Source organism: Crocodylus porosus, unplaced genomic scaffold (genome assembly GCF_001723895.1).
Source record: "Crocodylus porosus isolate Cpor-Errol unplaced genomic scaffold, CroPor_comp1, whole genome shotgun sequence".
Lineage (NCBI taxonomy): Eukaryota > Metazoa > Chordata > Crocodylia > Crocodylidae > Crocodylus > Crocodylus porosus.
This window is the reverse complement of record NW_017728906.1, coordinates 8,209,709-8,235,942: the sequence shown is the minus strand read 5'-3', so window position 1 is coordinate 8,235,942 and position 26,234 is coordinate 8,209,709. Positions and strand designations below refer to the sequence as shown.

At 42.5% G+C, this 26,234-nt stretch overlaps 1 protein-coding gene across 2 annotated transcripts in view; it reads left to right on the top strand.

The window, feature by feature from the left end:
- Window positions 1–4,643: 4,643 nt before the first annotated feature.
- TFG (TRK-fused gene) overlaps window positions 4,644–26,234 on the top strand; it is a 32,971-nt gene continuing 11,380 nt past the window's right edge. The window contains exons 1-6 of one of the 2 annotated variants that reach the window (XM_019528663.1): window positions 4,644–4,750; window positions 6,894–6,976; window positions 9,205–9,413; window positions 17,359–17,442; window positions 20,787–20,933; window positions 22,501–22,665. In XM_019528663.1, coding sequence (XP_019384208.1) covers window positions 9,230–9,413; window positions 17,359–17,442; window positions 20,787–20,933; window positions 22,501–22,665 — 580 coding nt within the window. In that variant the 5' untranslated portion in view covers window positions 4,644–4,750; window positions 6,894–6,976; window positions 9,205–9,229. Of the gene's footprint in view, window positions 4,751–6,893; window positions 6,977–9,201; window positions 9,414–17,358; window positions 17,443–20,786; window positions 20,934–22,500; window positions 22,666–26,234 lie in introns of both variants that reach the window. The other variant, XM_019528662.1, reaches the window with a different exon arrangement.

The following is a 26,234-nucleotide window of genomic DNA, read 5'->3' as shown; positions in this document are numbered from 1 at the left end:
ACCACGGAGCCAATTTCCCAGCCAGCGGATCATGGTGGAGCCAAGGCCACAACTGGCCAGTTTGGCCAAGAGGTGATCATGGGATTAATGTGTTAATCTAAAGTCAGATAGAAGGCAGGGCAGAGTGTCTGTGGCAGAGCACCTTTGGGTGCCTGCTTGCAGCAGGGCCCCTGTGCTGCCTGCCACTCAAAGGGCCTCAGTAGGCAGCAGAGGCAGCTGCAGGTGGTTGCACTCCCCAGTCAGAAGTCACCTGGTCAACAGGAGACTGCCTGATTGGGGAAGAGGGCTCAGCTGATAGGAATAAAAGCAGGCTAGAGCAGTAAAGCCAGCATCAGTTGCTGCAAGCAGATGGAGGCAGAACATTGCCCAGTTGGAGCTGCTGCTCAGGAACACCCAAAGGACAGAATAGGGACTATGGGGATGACAGAAGGTTCCTGGTCCTGAGGCATATCTAAAACTACACCCTGTTGGGGTTGGATGGTATGGTGGGGCTGCTTCTCGCAGGGCAGCTTACAGGAAATGCCACACCTGTGCCTCCCTAGTGAAGGGTGAGTACGGGGCACCAGAAAGCCTTAGTCCCTGCTGTCTTGTGGGTTACCCCTGGAGGGGAAAGGCTAGAGGAGCACACCCAGATAGAAAAGCATAGGGGTCCATGCCCACTGAATGGGGCCTGAGGTGGGGTCCAAGTAGTTGACAGATGCCTGAAATCCAAAGGAGCATAATGCCAGAAGGGTTCAGGTTTGTTGACAGATGCCTGAGGCCTGAACAGCCATAGGCTGAGTTAGTGGGGCCCACGTAATTTGTCAGACACCTGAGATCCAGAGGCCCCAGTGAGGGGGCAGAGTTGTAGGGACCCAGTGGCTGTGTAGAGCAGGCCTTGAAGACCGTGTACATAGTAGCTAACTGGTATAGCTGGAGTAGAGGCCCCACTGAGAGGTGTGAGTTAAGGCCCAGGCATGTCTGAGGATGCCGGAGGCCTAGTTGGACCAGAGGCCAGAGTGGCCCAGAAAGGGGCCTGGGGAGTAATGGAAGATTTGGATGCCATCTGTGAGGCATGGGACACAGTATAAGAGATGGTTTGGAGATGTGTAATATGCCCTTGGCATCAGGCTTTAAACTGGGCAGCCTCCTGCTTTAAAAATAAACAACTTATTGTTTACATCAAGGCATGGCAGGTGAGTATAGGTGGGCAGACCAGATATAGAGGTGGGCCAGCATGGTGACCGGGCCCGATAGTCACCTTGTTACAGTAGCCCCTTATAGACTAAGTCAGAGACGCATAATGTTTCATAAGCAACAGCTTACTTCATTAGACAAGTCAGAGATACAAGAGTGGAGACACAAAATGGTGCATCCGTTTCTCTGCAGGAAGGTGTGGAGTGGTTCCCAAAACTGCCTAGGAAAGAGAGTTTTTCACCTTGTACTGTTACTCATTTACTCTCAGCTGAATTTGGATAAGACATTTATCTTTCTGTGCCTGTATTTCCAAGTTATGAGGTTCATAATATCTACCTATTTCAGGCCAGCAAGAGACAGGCAAGCCGCACCAGCGTGGAGCACCCGCGCAGTTTGTAAGCCACACTTATTTCCGGTTAAAAGCAGCACTGGAGGACAACGTCATCCCAGGACGCTGCCCAGCTGAAATAAAAGCCGGCAGCAAGAAGACCACAGCAACAGTGCTTCCTGCACCAGGCACGGGCAGTGCTGGCGACCAGCAATGGATCTGGGGACAGACCCATTGGAGGGGTCCACAGCAAAGGGATGGAGTGAGAATGGTGTCAAGGGACTGCAGGAGCCACAGACACCGGGTCAGTGAGTGGAAACAGGCCAAAGCCCTACCCCCTTGTCCTTTCTGTTAATGTCTTCTTTTTCTTTTACTTTCAGGGATTGCCCAGAGGGACCCCAAGACAAGGGTGAGAGCTATGGGCAGCGTTCCTGGGTTAGAAGCGGCTGGGATAGCACGGCAGTCAGCCAACTTATAACAAAAGACGCAGCAGAAGAGCAGGGACAGCTTAACATCCCAAAGAGATGTAGAGCTGGGAGAGGTCATCTGTAACACAGCCAGCAAGAAGAAAATGGGAGTTGCCACCTGAGGGCGAGCCATCCAACCATCAAGTAGCCATCCTAGAGGCTGGCGCATGGATGGGGTGTAGAAGAGGTGGAGCCACAGGAGTGTCTGGGTTTGCCTCGGGGAGATGGTGGGCATTCTCTAAGACCACTGGGACAAACACAGAGGCTAATCCCAGACTTATACTCCAAGGCGGCACGAGAGCCCCTCCTTGAGACCAGGCAGGCACATAAAGTATACCCAGAAACAACAATGATGGTCCTGATGAGGACGGTAATGATATTTCTCCATTTTGTTTTGATTTTGCAGTTATTCTGCAAATGCCATCCTTTTTGCAATGGTTTTCACTTTAGATGTTTAATATGTAAATATTTTTCTCTTTGAAGACTCCAAATAAATAACACCTACCCCCAAAAAAATATTATTGTGATTCATTCTGTTAAATATGTTGACTTTGGTAGAATGTACACTTGAACATCTTGTAGATATCTCAGGTGTTGAATAAAACATTGGCTTATTTCACACCAGCACAAAAACTATTTTCAACACCCTTTGAAAGTGAATGGGGGAGGTAATCTTTCCTGCACTTAGTGTTTTTTCTTTTTTTAATTGTGGCATGTTTAAGAGCAATAGTTCATTTTTTATCTATACGTGGAACAGAGTGATCACAATAATATAGCTGAACTTTGATATTTCCTGCAATGTGGATATTAAAGATTGTGAAGTTTCCTTTTGGCTACTGAGAAATGCTGCCTTGGTACATGCTTGTGTGGGGGAAGGACTGAATTACCTGTCCAAAGGTGGCAAAAATGAGGTGGAGAGTGAAACTGAGCGAGCGTGCTTGTAATTGTCAGAAAGATGTTAGCTATTTTAGAACAGGAAGGTCTTCCAAATTATGCAATTTTTTGTGATCTGTTTCTTGTTATATAATACTTAGAATTGCAAATACATATCAATTCAGCCTTTTTTTTTTAACTCCTGTCTCATTTCAATCCGAATTGCTTTCAGTCCTGGTATCCACTTATTTCTAGTAGGGCTTTCCAACTGCCCTGCTGAAAACTGAAGTAGACAACAAAATCCTTAAAGCTCCTTTTTCTAGGTTTCACTTAGAAATTTCAACCCTGGTCGACCACAGCTCAAGTTGCTAAGTGTAAAAGACTCCTATATTAGCATGTAATACCACAAGACCCCAGATAGAAATAAATTGTGTTATGCTTGGTATTATTTTATGTTTTAAATTAGCATTGTGGTCTGAATTGCACCTTAAGTTGTAGTCATGTGTAATACCACCTATTATTAATGGTGAAAGGCATCAGAGATTGTGACCAGAAGTTTCCCAGGGATTTTCTGGCAATAGGAGTCCATTTATTAAGTCCCTTTATAGCTGTGACCTGAAGCCTTTGCCTCTTGGGCTAGCAATAATTTGGCTGTGAAACTACCAGATCTTTCCCAGGCAGCTGGGCCTCACCCAGGAAAAGGTCTGAGTTCAGAGGCATTTTGAAGAGTTGCTGGAAAAAAATAGTAAAGCCAGTGGCTGAAGAATAAGACATCAGAACAAAGTACCTTTGCATAAAATTGTTGCATCTTTCTTCCTAGTGCATGAAGTTGGCAATGAGATGGGCTACTATCTTGATTACAGAAGTATTGTCTAAGCCCTTACACTGGAGGCTCTCAAACTTTTTAGTCCGGAGGCACCCTCAGATAGACTGGAGGTGTCCCTGAAAAATGCCAGTGCTTCATTTTCATTATTTTTTTTTGCCTACCAAAAAATAATACAGCAGCTCTGCAGCAAAGAACACAGAAAAGCCACAGCAAGGGATTCCTATTTGAAATCTCTGGGCATCTCTTGGTGTTGCCTTTTTTTAGTGTTGCCTACTGTTGCCACCTTTTTTTAGTGTTGTCAACTCTTATGAAATATAAAAGAAAGAGCTAAGTTTTTCACAATCCCAAAAGGTAGACTTTAAGAGCAATGCCAAAAATCATGAGAGTTGAAAATACTGCGGCGCTTACATGGTGTGGTGCTCTGGGCACCCTTGAAAGGATTTCGAGGGAACCCCAGGGTGCTGTACCTTGAGATCCAACCCTGCATGGTGCTCTAGTCACCTTGGATAGGCCTCCCACATCCAGTTGACAACTCTTGAGAGCAGAGAGCTGCCTGTTACAGAGGTGCACAGCTCCCAGCACAACAGAGGAGACCCTGGCCTCTCACCGCTAGAGAAGCAGCACACTTTTACTTGCTGGGCGGGAAACCTGTTTCACCCCTTTGCCCAGCAGGGTGGAACCACCCTCCACAGCCCCATGCAGGAGTGGTGGCACAGGGATAAAGCTCGTGCCCTGGAAGAGACTGAGACCGCATCCGCTTCACTACGCATGCGCCCGCCACACAGACCCTTCCAACGGAAGGGAGCAACACCCAGCAGACCACACTCTCCGCGTGCGCAGGCGCGGAGCAGTCTGGGGGGCATCGGCCTGAGTTGAAGGGGCGGAGAGGGCGCGCCCTATGAATGTACGCATGCGCAGAGAGGTCTTATGGGCTCCGTCTGGATCATACGAAGGAAGGACGCATGCGCAAGCGCATGCGCAGTGTCTCCGGCAGTCACTGCCGTCTCTATCCCAGCCCTTTTTCTCAGCTGCCACGTCTGGGCGCCGGACGGGACCGGGCCGGAGCCAGCTGGGCCCAGGGTAAGCGGCGGGGAGCCGGGGCGCGGGACTGAGGACCGGCTTTTCCGCACCCGCGCAAGCCGGCCGGTCCCGGAGCTACCCCCAGGGGCATTACCCTGGGAGTGACGTAAGGGAGAGCACTGTGACGTTAGCGTTGGTCAGGTAAACGTCAGTGTGTCGTGGGGTCGTTGCTCATGGCAGTTAGCAGCAGTAGGCAAACCAGGGCAGAGAGGTGCAGTGAGGTATCGTTCTCTGGTGCCTGTGACAGGCTGGAGATGGGTGATGAGTGATGCAGAGATGAGGTCACATCCTGTGACCTCATAGCACGACTTCATCTCACTGCATCACTCACTGTGACTTCATCTCATCGCATGAGATCATCTCATGATGAGCTGGTGCTCTTGGGTGGGCATGCAGCTGAAATCAGATGGCAGTGCTAGCCCTCATTTTTCCTGTAGAAACGAATCAGCTGCACATTGCAAGGTGATGGATGCCACCGTTTAGGTTAAGGGTGACTTTCATATCAGCTTGCTGCTTTTTTTTTTCCATTTTGGACATCAAGAGTAACACACCTAACAGGGGTTTTTTTTAGGTTTTTCCCATCTCTTTTTTTAAAAGGGCCTGGTCCACATAGCCTTGTTTTGCTGGTTGAACTCAAGTTCTGGAAAACTCAAGCATGCCCCCACTCAGGTCCCATGTGGTGGCAGAGCCCTTCTTTCTGCTGGCCTGGTAATGTCACCACCTTCTGAAAGAAGGCTTCTGTTGCTGGCTGAAAGCTGGTACAAGTTTTGGATAGAGGTGCCCAGGCTTTCTGCTGACTGCCACAGCCTCCTTCAGCAGCTCCAGCTGTCCTCTGATGTATTTTGAACCCTGCTGGCATAGTTGATGAAGTGGAGCTATGTGGTTTTGGTAGATATGCATGTACTGTGGTGGTTTGGCAGGGTATAACTTGGACCTGGTCTAAATTAACTTTAGATTGATGTTCAGATATCATGAATGTGTATTTTCAGAGCAGCATCAGGGTTAGTTACCTTGGAGCCTGCAAAGCTGAGGCTTTCCTTGTGTGAATAGATGCTGCTTTGGGCCAGCCCCCTCCCTTTTTTCTTTCCCCCCCTCCCTTTGCCGTAGAGAAGTTGGCTTTGGCTGCCTAATGGATTCACAACCTCTCTGGCTTCTAATGAGTCCTGTCAGGGAGGCCAGAGCTACATGGCTGGCTGATGCGTTCAGTTTCAGACAGTAGATTGAACAAATGACCTGAGTCATGGCTCCCCAGCAAAACCTAGCACCTTCACTTTATCCCTAAAGCAGGAATTACCACATCTTTCTGTTACATTAGCAGTGTACAGATTTGCATAGTTTCACTGAACTCTCTGCAAATGTAAGAGGAATTGTGAATTGACTTCCTTGGGGAAGGAGCCCATGAGCAGGGCCCCTTCTACTGGGTCACTTTCATTCTTTTCCGGTAATCTGGTAATAGAGCAGGAACAACATGTAGGAAGGCATTCTTTTTCTGTTTTACCTTTTCTTTTGGACATGGAGTTCCCTGTTCTGTTAGGTGGCTGCAGATCTCTGGCCCTGGTTGCCACTTTCCTTTTGTTTGCTTTGGTTCTTTTTTCCTCTGAAGAAGTGACATCACCTCTCTGTTTTCCCAGACAGTCCCTGCCATAATGCTTCTTTGAGGACTTTGACTTAAGTCAGAATACTATTAAAATTTGGAAGGTGGGCTATTGGGCTATAATACTGCAAGATCAATTTAAAACTTTTAATTTTGTAAAACTTAATAACTTTGGATGTTGATAAGCTGGAGGTTACTGTAACAAATATTTTAAAAGTGTGTTTATGTGCCTTATGAGAACAAACTGTGAGGTATATTTCATGAACTTCCAGGCTGTTAGCAATTGCCATACAAAATTTTGACATGTTAATACTTTTTTGTTAAGAGCTGTGTAGGGTTGACCTACAAGCTTCATAGATACAATATCACGTTTAGCCTTCACATTAAAGTGTCTCCCTTACCTATACAGTTAAGATACCAACCTTTTCATTTTAATGTAATATATTGAGAAGTATGTTGTTCCAGTGAGGCCTGGCAGTAAGCTAACCTTTTTTTGGCTTTCTGATGTGGTTTTCATACCCTATCACTGATTACCCATGATTCTTGCAGTTCATGGCGGGACATCTGAACGTTAATTTGAAGTGAAGCAGGGAACCTGACCTACAATCCAGCAAATCTTTAAGACAGACAAGGTAATAATAAAAATATGTTGGTGGAAAGAGGTAAAAGAGGACTTGGTATTATGCTGGATTCTACGTTTTTTATAAAAATATCTGTTGTAAATACTCATGCTCTCTTAGATAGCTTTGTTCAAAAACAAAATGCTTATGAGAAGTTTTGAGTTGAAATCTCAGGAGTTTAAATTCTTCTCTCTACAAAATATGAGCAATGCATTAGCATAGCATGGACTTCACCCTGTTGTTCCACCAGTATGTCTCAATACTTGATGGGCCAGTTTTCCCAGTTGGTTTGAATGTGCTGCTAACAAAACTAAGATTGTGGGTTTGAGTGTTTAGGTGCCATTTCTTTGTGCTGAGGTACCACTTGCACCTGACCCAAACTAATTTTAGATAGTGTTTGCTTTCTCAGAAGCAAATGGGTTCAGCAAAACAGGTTGAAGAATAAATCTCAGAGAAACTTCCTAACTGTCCTGCTCTTCAGACAATGAAATGAGCTGCCTAGAGAAGTTGTGGAGTTGTCTTCATTGGAGGTTTTCAGGAGGCTAGATAAGCATTTGACGGGTGATTTAGGTTTAGCACATCCTGCATCCTTGCATTCATATAGTTCCTATTCCCACACCTTCAGCTCGTGAACATGATTCTAGTTTTGAGTGACAAATTAAGTCTACTTGTTTTTTTGAAAGGGGTCACTGTGATAAGCTGGTCAGAATAAATTTTGTCTTTTAAGTTGGTGAAAGTACATTCAGTTCACATAAATCACAAAAGAACAGAAGTCATGGATTTTAATGTATGTTTTGGTATCTTATCCCATGTCACACCACTGCTAAATATGCAATAAGCATCAAGCCAAAATTTAGTTAAGGCCTTAACTCAGTAACTTCCTCTCAAGTTTCCATAAGGCTGAAAGGGTCACTGTCCCTAAAATAATTAACTTGAAGCAAATTTCAGGTTTGTGTTATCACTCTTCTGTCTAAAATAACTGAATTACAAATAATTAACATAGTTTTATCTATGGTTGATTAAAACATAAAGCTATGAGAAGCAAGAATTTTTGGTGAGGAGAGGTGACCTGAGGAAGAGCACATGGTGCTTGAAAGCTTGTCCAACAGTTTTCCCATCTACTAAGTTGGTCCAATTAAAGATGTCACTAAAAATCCTTGCCCCTCATGTTTCCTGGACCATCACCTCAAGAACAACACTCCAGGACTAGAAACATGATCGAGTCCCTGTTTTAACAGGGATGCCCAACTGTGTCATTTGCTAACTTACTGGTTTCATTGCTGTTTCATTTCCCTTTTTGGTTGCATCCAGAGTGATACCAGCTTAACTTGATCCTCTATGTTGAACCTTGTTCACTCTCCAAAACGATAAAATTATGGTGTTACAGCCCTATAGTTGTGAAAAACTTTAGCTATGGGCATCTCAGAAATATGTAGCTAGACTACTGCACACTTTTGTATTGTGAGGCAAAGTGCTTTTTTGAACAGATGCATGTGTCTTAAATGTAAACCTTACTGAGTATTTACATATAAGCATATTAAGGCTACTTACAGATATGGGGAAAAATAGCACTTTAAGCTCAGTGCACCCCTGCATCAAGTGCAGTACATGCTCAGAAGAGCATCACATTAGTTGGACCCGGCTCACCCAACGTCTGTATAGATTGGGTGCTTCAGTGGGGCTTTTTGGCACTTTTATTTGATAGCTGATTGAGTCAGCTTTAGATAAAAGTGCCAAAAGGCTATGCTGAAGCACCCAGTTTATAAAAGTGCTGCAGAGCCACATCAAACTAATATACTTCCTCTTCCAGTTAAGCAGTGTTTGCGGGGGGGGGTTCACATCTGCCAGCAGCCTAAATGAATCCATGCCAAACATGGAAAAAAGCTAAATGTTGAAGAAAATTCCCTAAACTTTGCAGTTAGTAAAACCATGTATTTCACCTTAAATTTCTTTAACTTTGAATTCAAGCTTAAGGCAGAATTATTTGATATTAAATATTTGAATTTTTTTTTTTAAAGCTCCAGTGATCTCTGATCCCTATTATAATGAATTGAGAACATGTGGTTTTCATGAGGGTGTGCAACAAAACTCTATTTGAGAATGTGCTAAATTGTCTGTAATTCCCCAAATAAATTCCAGAAAACTTCAGAATTATGTTTTGTGAAGGACTACAATAGTCACGAAACAAAATAGTTTTCTAAAATATATTATGTGAATGTTCTTTATGTGCATGTTAGCAGGCCTGTGGGACGTCTGGAGTCCACCATGAATGGACAACTGGACCTAAGTGGGAAGCTGATTATCAAAGCTCAGCTGGGGGAGGATATCAGGAGAATTCCTATTCATAATGAAGACATCACGTATGATGAGCTGGTTCTGATGATGCAGAGAGTTTTCAGAGGAAAACTTCTGAGCAATGATGAAGTCACAATAAAGTATAAAGATGAAGGTATGATTTTCTTGCTAATGTGTTATTCTCTTTGAACTTTCAGGAGAATGTCATCTCTCTTTGGTTTTGTTTTTTTTGTTGTTGCTGGTTGCCATAATAAGGTGGAGTGAGTTACTCTTTCACCGAGTGTTGCACAAAAAAGATGACTTGCATGCTCATCTTAATTTTAATATGGCCCTTTGAAATATATCTTCCAAAGCTATATACGCATTGGCTAGATATATATACATATCTGTTATCTAACTTAAGGGTGATTATCTCCTAGTTGGTGTAATCTAGATAAGGAAGTGGCTTCATCCAAATCATCTTAGAAATTTCATCCTTTCAGTCATTGGTGTAGGGTAGGGGTTGGTAACCTATGGCTCATGGACTAGATCTGGTTTGCAAAGAGGTCCAATCTGGTCTGTGAAGAGCTCTGATCTGGCATGGGGGATCAGTGGCATAAGGCCATGCTGTGCTGCCCTTCCCCTCTACTGTGGAGTGCACTGCACCTGCGCTTTCCCTGCTGCTGAAAGGTTGGGAATCTGCAACGAGAGCGAGTGCAGGCAGCTAGCAAGGTTCACAAGCTCCAACTTGTGTGGAAGGCTCTCAACCCATGGTATAGGGGGTAGTCTCAGGTAAGGGGCTGTTCTGAGGAGGGTTGGGATGGACATCAAGTCCATATAAAACGCCTATCTGTCTATGGCACTGAGGAATCTTTCCACAAGTGCTAATATAGCTTTCCTGATTTATTCACCTAATGCATACAGTAGAAAAATCTGAAGAAACCAGCCTGACCCTTGGAGGCTGTTCACTTGGTTATTCAATGTTACTGTGAGTTTGGTTTGTTACTCTGATGCTTTGCTGTGGAAGACCACGCCTTCCATCTTTATTCAGGCAGTACTTTTTAGCCACCCTCTTGGGGTTGGTACTGCTGTTAGAAATCGATCAGAGGTTGCAGATCAACCGGCACAGTTATCAGTGAGGTAATAAATATTACCAGTAAGTGATTTTCATAGAGTGTATCTTCTCTTCAGTTTTTATAATTCTTCCTTATTTCCTGAGTCACTCACTAGAAATTCTGAATAGGTAGGACCTCTGCAAGAGATCCTTTCTTTTTTGTTTTTGGAGCCAGACTTGTGGCACCAAAACCATATGTGAATCTGCAGAGCTAATATAACTGGAAGGTAGCTAGCAGTAAGTAACCAGGTTATCAAGGATCAGTGATAACCAAAGTATGTTCTTCTAGTACTTCAGTGTGGCCTTAGGACTTGGCACCATAGTACCTCACTGCAGTGGGAATATTTCTGTTGCTTCTCCTAGGTGTTCTAGTATATGAACTAATCTCCTTTCACTTTTCAGCTGATTTATGTGTATCTGTATTCAAGAAATAGTGTATTCTGGAGCAACAATTGAATGGCACTGTACTAGAATATAGGATGGATGGTAATTTTACTTTTTAACATTCTATTAGAGATTGAACTTTTGGCTTCACTTTTGTCTAGGAACGTTTTAATTGTACAGTATTTCTTATGTTGCTAATCTGAACATTCAGCAGTATGGTAACAGCTGTGCACAATGACCCAGGTGTTTCTGATTTTAAGATGGAAATGTTATGTTCAAGGGAACTTTTTTTTTTAAAGTGTCTTATGTACACATGCCGAATGCATTTTTTTTCAGTCTAAACTATATTCTTCCCTCTTTGATATGTTGGACCAGCAAGGGCTGTAAATCTGCCACATTGATATAGTTGGGAGGGAGAATTTTTTTTAAGGTTAATATCTTGAGGCTTTATACATTTTGTATTGCTTTGTAACCTTTATAGTAAGAGAGAGGAGAGTAAAAGAAAAAGGAAAATTTGCTTTTTTGCTCAGGTAAAAAAACGTTTGTTTCTCAGCAGCTAAGAAATTAATTTTTCCTCCACTTGTTAATTAATGATTCATAATATGGCATCCTATTATTTGGTGAAATTCTTGGCTGAGGATTAGACCCCATTTCTTATTTTAGACTTTATCCATTACCACTTGCTATGCTTCTGACTTACCATAAAGTGCAGGACTGTGCACTAGGCATGTAAATATCATTCAAAAATAGCTGTTTAAACTCCTCTGATTATAATTGGCCAGCTTCTTAGCCCCTGTGCCTCCAGAGTAGGTATTGGTTATGTGGGTGTTGCGCAGCAGAGACCTGACACTCCCCTTTGTAAGGCAGTTCCCCACTCTGGTGTGACTGGCACATGGTGTCTCACAGCAAGGCAGGGAATATGGGCAGTGCAGCATGGAGGAGACACCTCCTCAGCCATCACTTTTGTCATGTGTGAGCAGGAGAATGGGACAGAGCACTTTCCTCCTCCTCCTCCTCCTGGTCTTTCTCCTCTGCAGCAACTGGAGATGCTCCAGCATGGGCTGAGGGGAGCATACCACCACCATGCCAGGTACAGTGCCTATTGGCAGCGCAGGGATGGGGGGTGGCATAGCCACCCCAGGGCCCACATTCTCAGCATGTTGGGCAGGAGCCTGGCCACGGTCTCTGCTCCATCAGGCAGCAGGGAAGGAAAAAGCTTGGTAAGGGCTGCCACTCCCCCCAGGAAGACCCTGGCTGAGGTCCCATGCAGGCCAGGGAGGGGGTTTAAACCCCCCCCACCCTGCCTCCCCACCAGCGTGCTGGGCCCAGGTCATGACCCAGATAGGCACCCTGCTTGAGTAGCGAGGAAGGAGGCTGACGGTGCAAAAGGCTAGCAGGGACTTCCCTCCTCTTCAAGTAGAGAGCGAGGGGGGCAAGAGCCTGCCAGGGAATTTCACTCCACCTTGAGCAGGGGGGAAACAAAAGCCTGGCAGGGGCTGCCCACCCCCAGGCAGGTAGTGGGATCCAAAAGCTTGAAAGAGGCTGCACCCCCCCCCCCCAACCTCTCCCCACCTGCCTGAGCTAGAGGGCAAAGGACTGCCCAACCCTCCACCAGGCAGACCCCAGCTGGGGTAGTGTGTGGACCAGGGAGGGAGGTTAAACCCTCTTTCCTTGCTTCAGTACAGTGTCTGGAGCCAAAAGCAGGGATAAGTGTGGCAGGGGTGCCCTCCCCCCAGCAGACCTGGGCTGGGGTCCCATGCGGTCAGGGAGGGGGTTTAAAGTCTCTCTTTCCCCCTTCCCAGAACGCTGGCCTAGGCTGGGATCTGGCCATGTCCCCACCAGCTGGAGTAGGTATGGGGGGAAAAAAGCCTTGGAGGGCCTCTCTCCCAGCCTCCATCACTTCCTTTTGGCAGTGGCCGGCAGGCTGGGGGCCATGCTCTAGCATCCCCCCCCCCCAGCTTCTGGCCTGAGCTACTGCAGGCATGCAGCTGCATTTCCGGAATCAAAAGTGAATGCATGTTCACTTGCTTCCCTGTTCAATTTACACAATTTAGCCTAACCTGTACAGATTGAATCAATTCAGCCTCCAGCTTTTTGACTGTCTGTACTTAGCCTTAATGATGCAGAAGGAAGAGTTAGACTTTTATCACAAAGATAATGAATTGTGTTCCAATCTGTGAGTAATTAGGGAGGGTATAAACACTCAATTACTAATAAATGAGTAGGTAATTTTAAATGGTCATGCCTACATAACTTGCACCAAAATGTTCCAAGTTATTGAAAGACATCTCTAATATACTGAAATTAAGTTTTAATACTTTTTAGTAAATCTTGGAATACTCGGGGAAATTCCCAAAGACAGTGAGAGGTTAACTCTCTACCAGTATTCAGAAAGATCAAAAAAGATTACCTGGGTAACTGTAGGTCAGTTAAACTGACATCACTTGTGGCCATTATAGGGGATACCTAAAAAGGGGATTCAGCTAATGAAGTATTCTGGGGAGCAGCAAATCAGAAAAATGGTTAGGGATATAGTGGATGAATTCTGAGCTTCAGATAAATACTTGATTTCCTTGCCAGGTCCCCCATCTCCCCTCCTGCCATACAATAATGCCCATCTGGAACTTTTGCCCTAAACCTCCCAGCTCTCCTCCTTATTTTCCCTTCCACCCTGGAAAAGCAGAAGTGGCTCCTTATGCCCTGCCATTTCTTCTCCTTCCATCCAGAGAAGGACTGAGTGAGACATTCAGCTACCTGCCTGTCTCAGTCTTTACTCTTGTTGAACAAGAGTGCTGCAGTAGTCATTCTGTAGTTTTTTTTCCTGCCCTTTTTATCTTTTCTTCCTGTTCATAATCTCTGCTTTCTCTGGGGAATTAGGATTTTCAACCCCTATAAACATGCATTACCCAGTAGGCTAAGCAGTCTATCATAGTAGCAGTGCCATTTTGCATTCAGATTTTTTTGAATAACTGTATATGAATATTTGATTTACTAAGCAAAAACTGCCATCCAAGTCTCTTTTCAGTCACTCTAATTGGAAATGTAGATGGCATGTATAGACTGATTTGTTCAGTAAATATATTTGATTTGCTGAGTGTGGACTACAGAGAGGAAGTAATAGCAATTCAGATTTTTTTTTTTTTTTTTGTACAACTGTACATCTGTATTTTCATTGTGATGGTAGTATTAGAAGGAAATTGCAGGGGTCTTTTGTTTTTTGTTGTTTTCTTTTAGGGATCCCAAAGTAAAAAAAAAAAAAAAATAGCTTCTGCTTTCCAGTTTCTTCTCTTGTATTGTCTTACTCTACTGACACTGGAGAGATGAGCTTAGAAGTCTTCTGTGGAGTACAATAGCAAGGTGCTACACAAATAAGATTTGTGTTTCCCTCTTCACTGCAGCTCTCTCTGCAGGTAGGGGTGGAGGATGAACCAACACAAAAACAGAAAACTATAGTGATCTGAATTCTGTGAGCATCTTTCTCATAAAAGTTTAAAACTTTAAAGAACTACTTAATTTCTGTTACCTTAGTTACATCACACTTAGAATGTATTTTTCCTCCCCGCCTCTCCTATCCATGCCATTAATCTCTTAACAGCAGATTCCAGTAAGTTTCCCCCAGGTGATTCTTCCATTGTAGGAAGTACTTAACGGTACATGCTAACGTTTTTCTTGGCACGCACAGATGGAGCTTAAGAAGGAAGGGAAGGCATGAAGCAGCTAGAACATCAGAAATGAGCAACTGCAGGAGATCTGTGGCATTTTTCCCTACTTCTGCTTAGAAGATTTGCAGATAACTATGGGAAAACTAATGTCACTGGAAGATGTCTGTTATCCTTAATGCCATACGATCCCTCCACATACATTTGATACCATGCTGCATGTTGTTGGACCCAGGGGCTTTCCTTATTCCCTGTACATTTCTAACTGGATACATCTTTTGCGTGCTGGTGATAAATCAGGATCTTCTGCAATTTCTTGCTGCCTAATACTGGCTGTGGCAAATAATTATGTCAACAGCTTGAACTATTGTAGAAAGTCTGCCTATGAATTGAGATATAGAGAAGAAAAGCATTGGAGGCCAAAATAAGGTAATTTTCAAGATCAGAGTTTTAGACAAATAAAAAAAAAAATTGATTTTTGTTATTCAATTGTTTATTTTTTCTTCAAAAGGGGACACATCTGAAGGCCAGTCAGTCCTTAGGCAGATAATTTGACTTGTACTGTAGTACCACCTTTTTGTCAGAAGATGGAGCAGCTAGAATATTTAAATGATCAAACTTATAGTTTTCAAGCTTTTTTTCATTTTGCAGTCAGAACTTACTTGAAGTTTGACAACTGTCACATACAATTGTTTAGTCATTTCTAATCAGTGCTATAAAGTTCTCCAAATCTTTAGAATTCTTTGTAAATAATGTAGATTCAGAGGTTTATGGACTTTTTTTAGGCAGAGTAATGCAGAGTACTTTAGGTACGGGGTGGAATTTTCTTCAAAGCTCTGTCATTTCGCAAAGGTAATCTTGTTACTCAGCTTTTCAAGGTGTTGAATCAGAATTGGTATTTGTAAAGCACACTGAGATCTTTGGATGAAGAGCAATCCGTGATTGCAAATGATGCTTGTCCTCCTAGAAACTGTGGCTAAAAGTATATGCTCTTTCCTGATTTTACTGCTTATTCCTTTTGTTGCATAAACTTTTGACTGAGATTAAGAAAAGAGGTGTTTTAGAATATGTTTTGTTTTCTTAAAATTTCTACGTACTTCAGGGTACTTCTGTATACATATCATACACTTACAGTGAGTTTTACCTTTTTATCTAGTCAGCCAATCTAATATTTGGGAACAGAATTCTTTGTGCCCCATCTGAATGGAAGAAGCTACAGGTACAGGTCATTTGACCCCAGTATTCTTTCCTGCCATGGCAGGGGGTCGGACTAGATGATCTGCTCAGATCCCTTCTGACCCTACAAACTATGAAACTATGATTGACTGTTTTGGGGCAGGTTTATTATAATCAGTATGGGTGTGATCCTGTGAAGACCTCACTCCTTTTATTCCCTTTGGATGTCAATAAGAGTAGAAATACTTCACAGGTTATCTGCTGAGGCTCATTATTTTAGTTTTGAGAAGACACATACAGGTACAAACTCCATAAAATTCCCTAATAGGAGGTGCATTGGGAGCCTCCTCCATCAAACAAAAGACTGCAAGTTTAGGCTTTGTTCCAAGTTTTTTGGGGTTTAGGATGCCAAAAGTTCTGTTCTGAATACTTTGGCACAATTCTTTCATTGCAGTGCATTTCATTAAGATTAATGGATAGAAATAATGGGATGTTAAAATGTATTTCCTCAGGAACGTATTTCATAACTTTGAAAAGGTCAGGCTGGTACCTTCTCTTGATCATTATGCTGCTTGCAGTGATCAGCCACCCACATCAATACTCAAGATTATTACATTCTCTATTTTTACATAGTTATGACCTCTTCTCTCTTTTCCCAACTTTAGCTTGACATCTTGTCTTTGCAAGAAATAGGTGTAGTTGATTCACCCAGTCATTGGATATCGATATTAAGGGTTTTCTACCCTCAGAACTGTAATGTATGTACTGCTAACTAAATGATTTGTATGGCTCTCAAAAAATGCAAGTTTACATACAATCTGTATTTTTTTTTTTCCCCCCCCCAACTACAATCTATATTCTGGATGCCTATCTTGCTGAGGTGATCTGACCTCAGCTGACTTCCTGCCCCTTGGGCAGGGGGCTGGACCTGATGATCTTGTGAAGTCCCTTCCAGCCCTAATGTCTATGAAATCTATGAATGTGAGGGCTGTGTATTTCTAATAAGATTTTCATGAACCACTTTGAGACTCCTGAACGGTTATGTAATAATTTTCACTGGTTTTGGTGCCCTTTTGTTATTGGACTATATGAATTGATATTTACTGATCTACTCCGTGTAAATATTCAGCATATGAAACTGAAAATTCTTCCTAAAAGATGGTGGCCAGGTTTCAGCTGAGTTGATCATTCAGCCTGTTTACCTCCTTCATTTTCATGCATATTTTATTGATGTGTTCCCTGTACATTTATTTTAAATTTAGTTTTGGAGTGAACAGAATAGTGTGACTACTTTTTTGATGGATTATTTCACAAAAATGTTATCATCTTGGGGAAATGTTAGTTATTTATTTAATTAGCATGATTAAAATACCATGTTTACTTTAGAAACTTCTTAATGTCTTTTTCTGTTTAGAACTTCCTCTGTCTTATTATATGGGTGGAAAGAATTTTCTTTTTGTAATGTCATTTTAAAGTCGCAAATAATGGATTACCACTGGTCATGTCTGGAGATAGGATAGTTTACTTTTAAATAACAGTTTATGCATGTTTCCTAAACCCCTCCCTTACAAGCCTTTACATTCAGCCTGTATTTGTAACATGTCAACCAGCTCTATTTTTCTAATCACTTCAAATCAAGCTAGCATGATTAGTTTAGTAAGTTTTGGGGGGGAAAAAAAAAAGTGTGTTCTCATCTAAAATGTGTGAGACTTAAAAATGAGTATGGCTTTTTTCCCTTAGTTTAATATTAAAAACATGTTTGTTTTGTTGTTTTTAATTCCCTGCAGATGGAGATCTTATAACGATCTTTGATAGCTCAGATCTTTCCTTTGCAATTCAGTGCAGTAGGATACTTAAACTGACGTTGTTTGGTAAGTTCTGGCTGATATTATTTCATATACAAGTAATATGAGAAACATAAATGATTCACATCTCTTACCCCATCAGGAACTGTTTATAATTATAAAGATGTAATTAATTTAAATATTGTGTTGTCCCTTGAAATTCTTTAAACTTAGGTGTCACTTAAAAATAGCAGTAAGGAAAAGTAACTAAAGGTTTGTCTAATTTAATAAACAGTCCTTCCCTTTTTTTCCCCTGCTTATTCACTTAGTTCTTTCCTGTTTGGTTGGGTTTTCTGTTCAGCAAAATAACACAGAGGAATATTTAAAGTAAGAAAATGTGGTTATAAAAGTAAAAGACGGATAATTAATAGGCATAGGGCTGTAAAACTGCTTTTTACTCCAAGTTGAATGTATTTCAAGTGTACCATTGTAGGAAGGTTGGGCTAGAAGAGATTTCATAGGGTCATCTAGTCCAGTCTCTGGCCCAACTAAACCATCCCAAGTCAAATGTCTGTCTAACCTGTTCTATCCCTGACATTTCCAAGGATGGCGAATCTACTAGGCAGCCCGTTCCAGTGTTTAATCACCTTCATAGTCAAAGTTCTGCTTAATCTCCATCCTAAATTTCCTCTTCTGCAGTTTGAGGCCATTGTTCCTAGTTTTGTTCCCTACAGCTACAGGAAAAACCCTGATCTCCTTCCTCTCTCTCATCATTCTTCCAATACTTAAAGACTATTATCAAATTCTTCCTCAGTCTTCTCTTCTCCAGACTAAATAATCTTTCAGTCTTTCCTATGTCACATTTCTCAGACCTGTAGTCCATCTCCCTGCTCGCAATCACCTTTACCTCCTTCTAGGTGCTTCAAAATAGATGATTTGAGGAACTGCTCTATGGTCTTTCAATGTATTGAGGTTATACTGACCAGTTTGTAATTCCCCAAGTCCTCCTTCTTCCCTCTTGTAAAGATGGGAACTATATTTTGACCTTTCTAGTCTTGGACCTCACCTGACCTCCAGAGAGGATAGCCGGTGGCTCTGAAATTACTTAAACCAATTCCTTCACTACCCTAGGGTGCATCTCACCTAGTTCTGCTAACCTGAAAGCATCTAGCTTCTCCAAGTAATCTCTAACTTGTTCTTCCACTCTTCTAGGCTGTTCATCTTTGCTGCCAACTAGATTGGTCATCTGGTAACTGACTTTTATTTTGTACAGTTGAAGTTAAGGTGTTAAATACTTCAGCCTATTCTGCATCACCATAACTAGATTGCATTCTTCATTCTATAAGGGATCAGTGGTTTCTTTGGTCTTTGCCTTAATTTTGATACCCTTGTAGAATCCCTCTTTGTCTCTTACATCCCTTGCCATTTGCATCTCAAATCATGCCTTGGCCTTCCTAATTTTCTCCCTGAGTGTCCATGCAATACACTTATACTCTTCTCTAGAACTGTCACCAAGTTCCTGCTTTTTATAGGATTCCTTTTGGAGTTCTAGCCCCTTGAAGAGATCATTGGGCTGGCTCGACAGCAATCTTGCACTTCCCATTCTTCCATCACATCAACATAGCTTGGTCCTGTGTCCTTAATATGGCCTCCTTGAAGTACAGCTGGCTCTCCTAGACTTCTTTTCATCTCAGACTTCATTCCCAGGGCACCCTGCCCATCTGTTTCCTGAGTTTGTTGAAGTCTGAAGTTCAGTGTCCTTTATTCTGCTGCTGTCCCTCCTTCAGCCCTGTAGGATCTTGAAGTCTATCATTTCTTGGTCACTGTCACTCTTCCTTCACATTCTCAGTCAGTTTTCTGTTTGGGAGCAGGAAGTTGAGAAGACCTTCCTCTTAGTTGGCAGCTCCACCACCTGTACCAAAAAGTTATTCTGAACATACTCTAAGAATTTGCTGGACTACCTGTGCACCGTTTCCCTGCCAGCAAGTATTGTAGTAATTAAACTCCATCATTAGAAATAAGCCGTGCAATTTGGAAACTTCCTGTAATTGTTTAAAAAAGGCTTTGTCCACTTGCTGTTCTTGGTTTGGTGGTCTGCATAGCAGATGCCCACTGTGATGTCTCTGCTATTCTCCTATCTGATCAGGGCCTTCAAGAGGCCTACTTCACTGTGCCTCAGAGCACGTGTACATCTCCTTTATATAGAGGGCAACACCTAATTTTTCCCCCTGCCTGTCCTTCCTGAAGAAGCAAGTGTGTGAACTATCCCACCACGTCTCCATAACCCCAATTGCATCTTAATTCTGTGATTTGTACTAGGACCTTCAGTTCTTGTTTTTTCTCCAAGCTTCTTGTATGAGTATTTCAAGTATCTGATTGTTGTAGTTGCTCTCTGAGAACATTCCTACACCTAATATTATTGCCTCCCCTTGCTAAGTTTTGTAAGTCCCTGTCTCTTTCTTTTGTGCTTTTCTATCCATCCCCTGGTGAATATAATTGAAAGCCCTCCTTGTTAGTTAGTGAACCTTGACACAGATGCACTTTTCTCCTCTTCATCAGATGGATCCCATATCATCCCAGTAGCCCTTGGAAATTTATGTGCAACTTACTGAGCAGGAAGGAGAGCGTACCTTCTTCACAATGCCATGTTGTGTTGCAGGGAGATGCAGGCTAACTGGCTGACTCAGACTGATCTCTCAGGGCTGCCCTGTGCACTGTTGCCATCTGTTTCTGGTCAGATGAAGGGAGTCTGCAGACAACACTGTGATTTGGTATACAGGGGCCCCTGCCTGTTCAGCATTATCATTGCAAGCTCTCTGCTCTCAAGGGCTCAGTATTTGAATGCCTATTCAGGAACCCATTTTGTTTACAGGCATCACTTAGATTGCTGTAATTAAATGGTTAGGAAAAAAAAAATCTATTGTCCTAGTCTACCCTTCTCTATATTTCTATTTCCCAGTAATAGCATCAAATCTTGGTTGCTATAGAATTTGGGCATGTTTATCTAATAAAGTTTTCATGGTTGTTAAGACTTGGATTTTTAAAGGTGTGTTTTGATGAAAGCAGTTAAATCTAAGTTCTTTTCTCTATTTTATTTGAATTAGTAACTGGAAAAAATAATTCTGGGTTGAACTAAGCATTGTGAGAGCAGGTGCCATGCAAACTCTGCCATACAGTTTTGCTACTGTGCAGTAATATGGTGTGCTAACTTGGAGTGTTTTAGATGGACTAAAGAGAGATCATAATCCATTTACTCATGACCTATTGTACATTTTCCTTGTAAACTGTCCATGTAGGAAAAAAACTAGTCAGCTTAAACATTGTAGAGTTGGGATGCTTCTATTTCATACTTGGCATCTAGGAAATTTATTGCATAAGGTTAATAATCTGTGTATGCACAACCAAACATGTTTTAACTTCTGGTTTTACAGTTAACGGGCAGCCAAGACCTCTAGAATCCAGTCAAGTGAAATATCTTCGTCGAGAGTTGATAGAGCTTCGTAATAAAGTGAATCGCTTGCTGGACTGTTTAGAACCACCTGTTGAACCTGGGCTTTCTACCAGCCTGCCTGAAAATGGTAGGTTGGTCACCTGTTCTCTCAAAACATTGCAGGAATTGATTTGCCTTAAACTTTTCTGCACTCCTCTATACAACAAAAACTCAACTCATACCTCCTGTTTCTATTAAGTCTATAGACTGTTCATCACTTCCTGCTTCAGAAACTTAAATTGCTAATGTTCTTGAGGTAATATTTACAAACTGTTCATGGTTGAGAGCATTAGACAAATTGGTATTAAAAATTAAGAAAAATTGACTGCTTTGTTTCCAACTTTGAAGCTGTAGAGTATTAACTTTTTTAAAGTGCTCTTGAAAATATTAGATCCTCTAAATGCTCCTGTGTGCAAGATTCATTAGAAGTATGTTTATTTACAGGTATGGGATGGCATTGGACATTGGAAGGGTAATGATTTTGTCCAAGATCATTCAGTGAATTATTGTTTTGAACTCAGGAATCTAGCTCATAGTCTTTTGCCTGGTTCTTTAGAGACAACACTACTTCCTGATGGCCTAATGATGCACTGTTCCTTAAATGTAAAACATGAAACACAAATTGATGTATAAGTAAGTAGTAATAAAGGTGCATTTCCTTCCTAAGCATAATAACAGTCTTATTCCAGCCATCTGGAAATTTCCAGAAAAGGATTTGCTCCCAAATAGTTGTGCTGTTAGTTGAAAGCAGAGTGATATGTTTGATAAATACACAAGCTTTCTGTGTGTGGTGCAGTTTAAATTTGATAAGTACAGTCTTGTCATCCTGGCAGAACTGCCTTTTGGGGTAATAAAATAATGAAAGGCCTGAAAATGATAGGAAATTACTATGAATTTTGTCAATATTATAGTGAAAGAATCTGGAGCTCTTCTGCTTACCTGTTCTCTTGCCAAATTTTGGATTCTCGGCACATGTCTGTGCCTGGACAGTTTAGGCTGGGGTGCTCAAATATGGCCTGCGGGGCTCTCCATGGGGTGGGAAACTTGATGGCACAAGAGTATTGTCCATTAATATGCTTGCCTTCTCCCCTCTCTTCCCCCGTCTAAATTCCCAAACCTCAAGCCCCACATTACCAGTTGTAGCCAGCCTATGCCTCCTCCCTACATCTAGATCAGGGCTGGGCCATACTTCCTTCTCTCCCACCCATGGGGCCAAGCCATGGCCCCTTTCCCCATCTGGGCTGGGTTGCAGCTAAGCTGACTGCAGACCCCGCTCTGCATGTCCTTATGGTTGCAGTCCTGGTGCTGGATCAGGACCACCAGTGGGGTCCAACCCACTTCGGGGTGGGGAGGAAAAGGTTGAGCACCACTGCCTTAGGAAATCAGCTTGTTATCTGTAGTAGGGGATAGATGTTCTAGAACTTCATTTTTAAGTAACCTTCTATTCCATGACATTTGTTTTAAGACTGAACACTCACAGTGAACACTACAGTAGTTACAGAAATAAATGAGTCTCCAGCTATTTTTTTTGCATCAATTTGCAAAAACTGTGCATGCAGAGAATACATTTCCAATAATCCATTTACATTCATAATAGTGAGAGATTTTTTACTAACTGCCAGTATTTAATAGAAAGGCAATTGTTTGTCCTATAGATGCTGTGGATGGTAGGGAAGAAAAACCTGCTGCTACTGACTCTGTCAAGCCATCTACTCAAGTCATAGCAGCTAGTATGTCTGCTTTTGATCCATTAAAAAACCAAGATGAAATCAGCAAAAATGTCATGTCAGCTTTTGGGTTGACAGAGGAGCAGGTGTCAGGTAAGAATACATAATTTTATTGAAAATAAAGTGAAAATTTTACATTGACAGTTTTAAGAATGTTTCTGTAGCTGAACTTACTGACATTTGTCTTAATGACCTTCATATAGCAAATATATATTGCACCATGACTTCTAGTTAGGGAGACAGCAAAAAAAAGTTTACAGTAGTTCAAACTAAAGTAAAAGGCTTGCTATTGTTCTAATGCTTCTGTATCTGAGTGCAGTTTCACTGAAATTTGAATGCTTGCACCTGTTGTGGTCCCAGTTTGGTCTTTTGAGTTCAAGCTACAGATTTTACCCTGAACAGTCTACTTGAATACTTTTTTCCAAGACATTTCACTTTCTAGTCTGAATTGAATTTTCATTGTTCACTTTAGTTTATACTGAGCTTCTAGTCAGCTACTTCATTTTCAGGTTTCCATGCAAGAGCATAAAGCGGCAGTTTCTGGGTTGAAATATTGGACTGGACAGAAACTAAAGATACATTCTCCATTGCTGTTTTACAAAAACATTTCAAGCAATTTAAACCGTAACATTTCCATCTGCTCTAAAATTTGTGTAAAAGACTCTGTGACAGAGGCCATCCCAGGGCTGGGTCTCACATTGGCCAGCTCACCTGTCTAAGTACGGTAGTCTGCTCAGGTCTCACCTGCCATGACTTGCTTGTTAAGTAAACTGGTGGAAAATGTGGGAGGCTGCCCATTTTAATGTCCCAATGCCAGGGGTTGCTATCCACAGCTCTGTACTGCCTCTACACCATGGCCCATGCCTCACAGATGGCATCCAGAATCTTATTCTATTCCTGGCCTAAAGCCAGACCAACTTAGTCTGCTGTCAGGCCTCTTGCACACTGCTCTGTTCTGAGCCTCACTCATACTGCCCCCCTCTCCTTGGGGCCTCTTGCACTTTGCCCTCTCTCACTGAGCCTCTTTCACACTGCAGTCTACTGGGCCCCCTTTGCTCTGCCCTGCTTCTCTAAGCAGATCCCACAGGCCATCAGTTTTATCAGTGTCACTCCTTGACTGGCTGACATGCAGCCCTTTTGGGCCTCTCCTGTGGCCCTTGTCTGGGTAGTGACCAGCCAGTTTACCAGACATTGGGCTAACTTTGCCCTAGCCTCTTACTGGGCACTTCTTCACATACAAACATGCTCCTGTGGGGGTTGGTCCACATGCTGCCTTTCTGGCAGTCCTTCAGCTCTACTCACACACCCTAGTGCTGCCCTTCAGACTGGCCGTTAGCCCTACTCATCACCTTTCTTATGCACAGTCCTTTGGTTCGTAAAGACGCTTCCTACTCTGTGCGAGCCCGCCAAACATCTTACTGCCCTTCTCCGGGGCTACTCTCTTGCCCTGTCCCTTGGGGGAATCTGGGATCTTGCATCCCCCTGGGCTCGGGTGTCTATGGAAGTGCCTGGTCTGGGGTCTTCCACCTTCTATGGCTTAGGTGTCCAGAGACATGCCTGACTTTCTAACCAACAATGCTGTGGGGGCTAGGGATACTAAGGTGCCCCTGCTTGCCTTTCACTGGGGGAGGTTAGCGGTCCTGGCACTTGAATGACACTACCCTGCCACAAGCAGCCCCTCCAGGCCTCCCTACCCCAGCAGGGTGCAGTTTCAGGTCGTGTCCAGGACCAGGAACCTCCAGCCCTTTTACCTGCAAGATGTTGTGAGTAGCAGCTCAGCCGGGTGATGTCACTTCCTCAGTTGCAAGCAGGAAACTGCTATCTCTGCCTGCCTTGCATAAGCTTGAAAATGGCCGCCTTAATCAAGCACCTAGCAGCTGCCTGCTACAGCTCTTAAAGCGGCAGGCACCAAAGGTACACTGCCACAGACCCTTGACACACAATAGCTTATACACAAAATATCTTAGTTGAGACTTGAGAGAAGATACCATTGAAACATCTTATGGTAACAACAGCTTCAGAGTTAGTACAGCTATCAATGCAAATGTAGAATAGCACTATAAACGTTACATTTGATAGCCGTTTCAAACATGTGAAAGTGCTATTCCTGTGTACAGTGTCAGCGTTCAAACCCCTAACTGAAAAATAAGATCACTTCCAACAATATTATTCATTTGAAATATAGGCACCATAGACGTATTGTCAGCGTGTAGAATTTTTTTCAAACAGCACATTTAATGTGGTTTCTCTTAACTCAGATGGCTTATCTCCCATTTTCATTTTCAAAGTTGCAATAAAAACTTATTTCTGGCCTTCCTTGCAAAAAGTGTAATTTCACAAGTAAATATTTTTGCCAGATTTTCTCTAAACCTTATCTTTGAGCTATGTTAGCTTCGCCTTTAGAACTGTTATCCAATCCTCAAAATGCTTCATTAGCACTAAAGAAGTCCTCCAGTAAAGAAGTGAAAGGAATTTTCTTAAGAATCCCATACAAAGTAAGAAGAGTAGAAGTACCAGCTATGTTCATTTTTGGCTGCCAAAGAACTATGGTGTTTGTTAAAAAGAAGAGTGTGCTGCAATCAACAGATACATTACAACAGTAGCCTTGATGCTGACATCCAGCAGCGCCCCCCCCCTCCACTTCCATGTGGCCTGAATCACGGCTGGGCCATGCCTCCTCTGCCCCCTGTCCCCCATGACTGGATCAGGGCCAGGCCATTTTCCCCCCTCTCACCCTATGCAGCTGAATCAGGGCTGTGCCATGCCCCCCTCCTGTAGGGCCTGCTCGGGGCTTGGCTGCTCTCCACACCTTCTTCCCCTGCCTTCCCCCACCCCACCCATGATACCTTGCATGCTTGATCGTGCCCACCACCAGGCTCTAGCTGAATAGCATCCAGTCCAAAGGGGAAAAAGGTTGGGCCCCACTGTACTTGGCTGTTAGAACAATGCCCTGCAGTTTTAATTTAGTAGTCCTACAAAAGTATATTTTGGAAATAGTAGCTGTGCAATCTATCCACATATCTGTTGCACATTATTTGCAAAGCTTTGTTTTATGAACATCCTGTATAACTAAATTGCTCGCTTACTCAAAAGTGCAGTCTTGCAAATCAGTAGACTAAATATTCCGTGGGACAGATTCCTAATAGCATTATAAAATACTAATTTTGAAATACTTTGATAAGTCTTTAAAAAAAAAAATGTTAAGGTATTACACCTGAATGGCCGTTACTGCTTTTAAAATTTCCCTAGCTTCTAAATACCTTTTCTCAAAAAATTATTAGACACTTGAAGAGAGTGGGAGGATGAAAGCAAATGTTCTTTATAGAGATAGTTAAACAGAATCCTGTTTTCAAAGCTTTGTTGATTCAGCTACATGAACAAGGAATGGATACATTTGTTTTGAAACCCTAAAACAAGGGAACAGATTTAAAAAGAAAAATGCATGTATCAATTGATGTATAATGTTTGAGTTACAAGTCTAAAATTACAGATGTTTACAGTTTTAGGTCCCATACCCACGGTCATTTGTACATCTGTAAGCTCTTGAGATCACTAGAACTGCCCATATGCATATGTGTTAGTAGGGCTGGGGCTTTAGGTTCCTTGTCATGGATCAAAACAAACTTTTTTCTTTTTCTTTTTCAAATGGGTATACCATACCT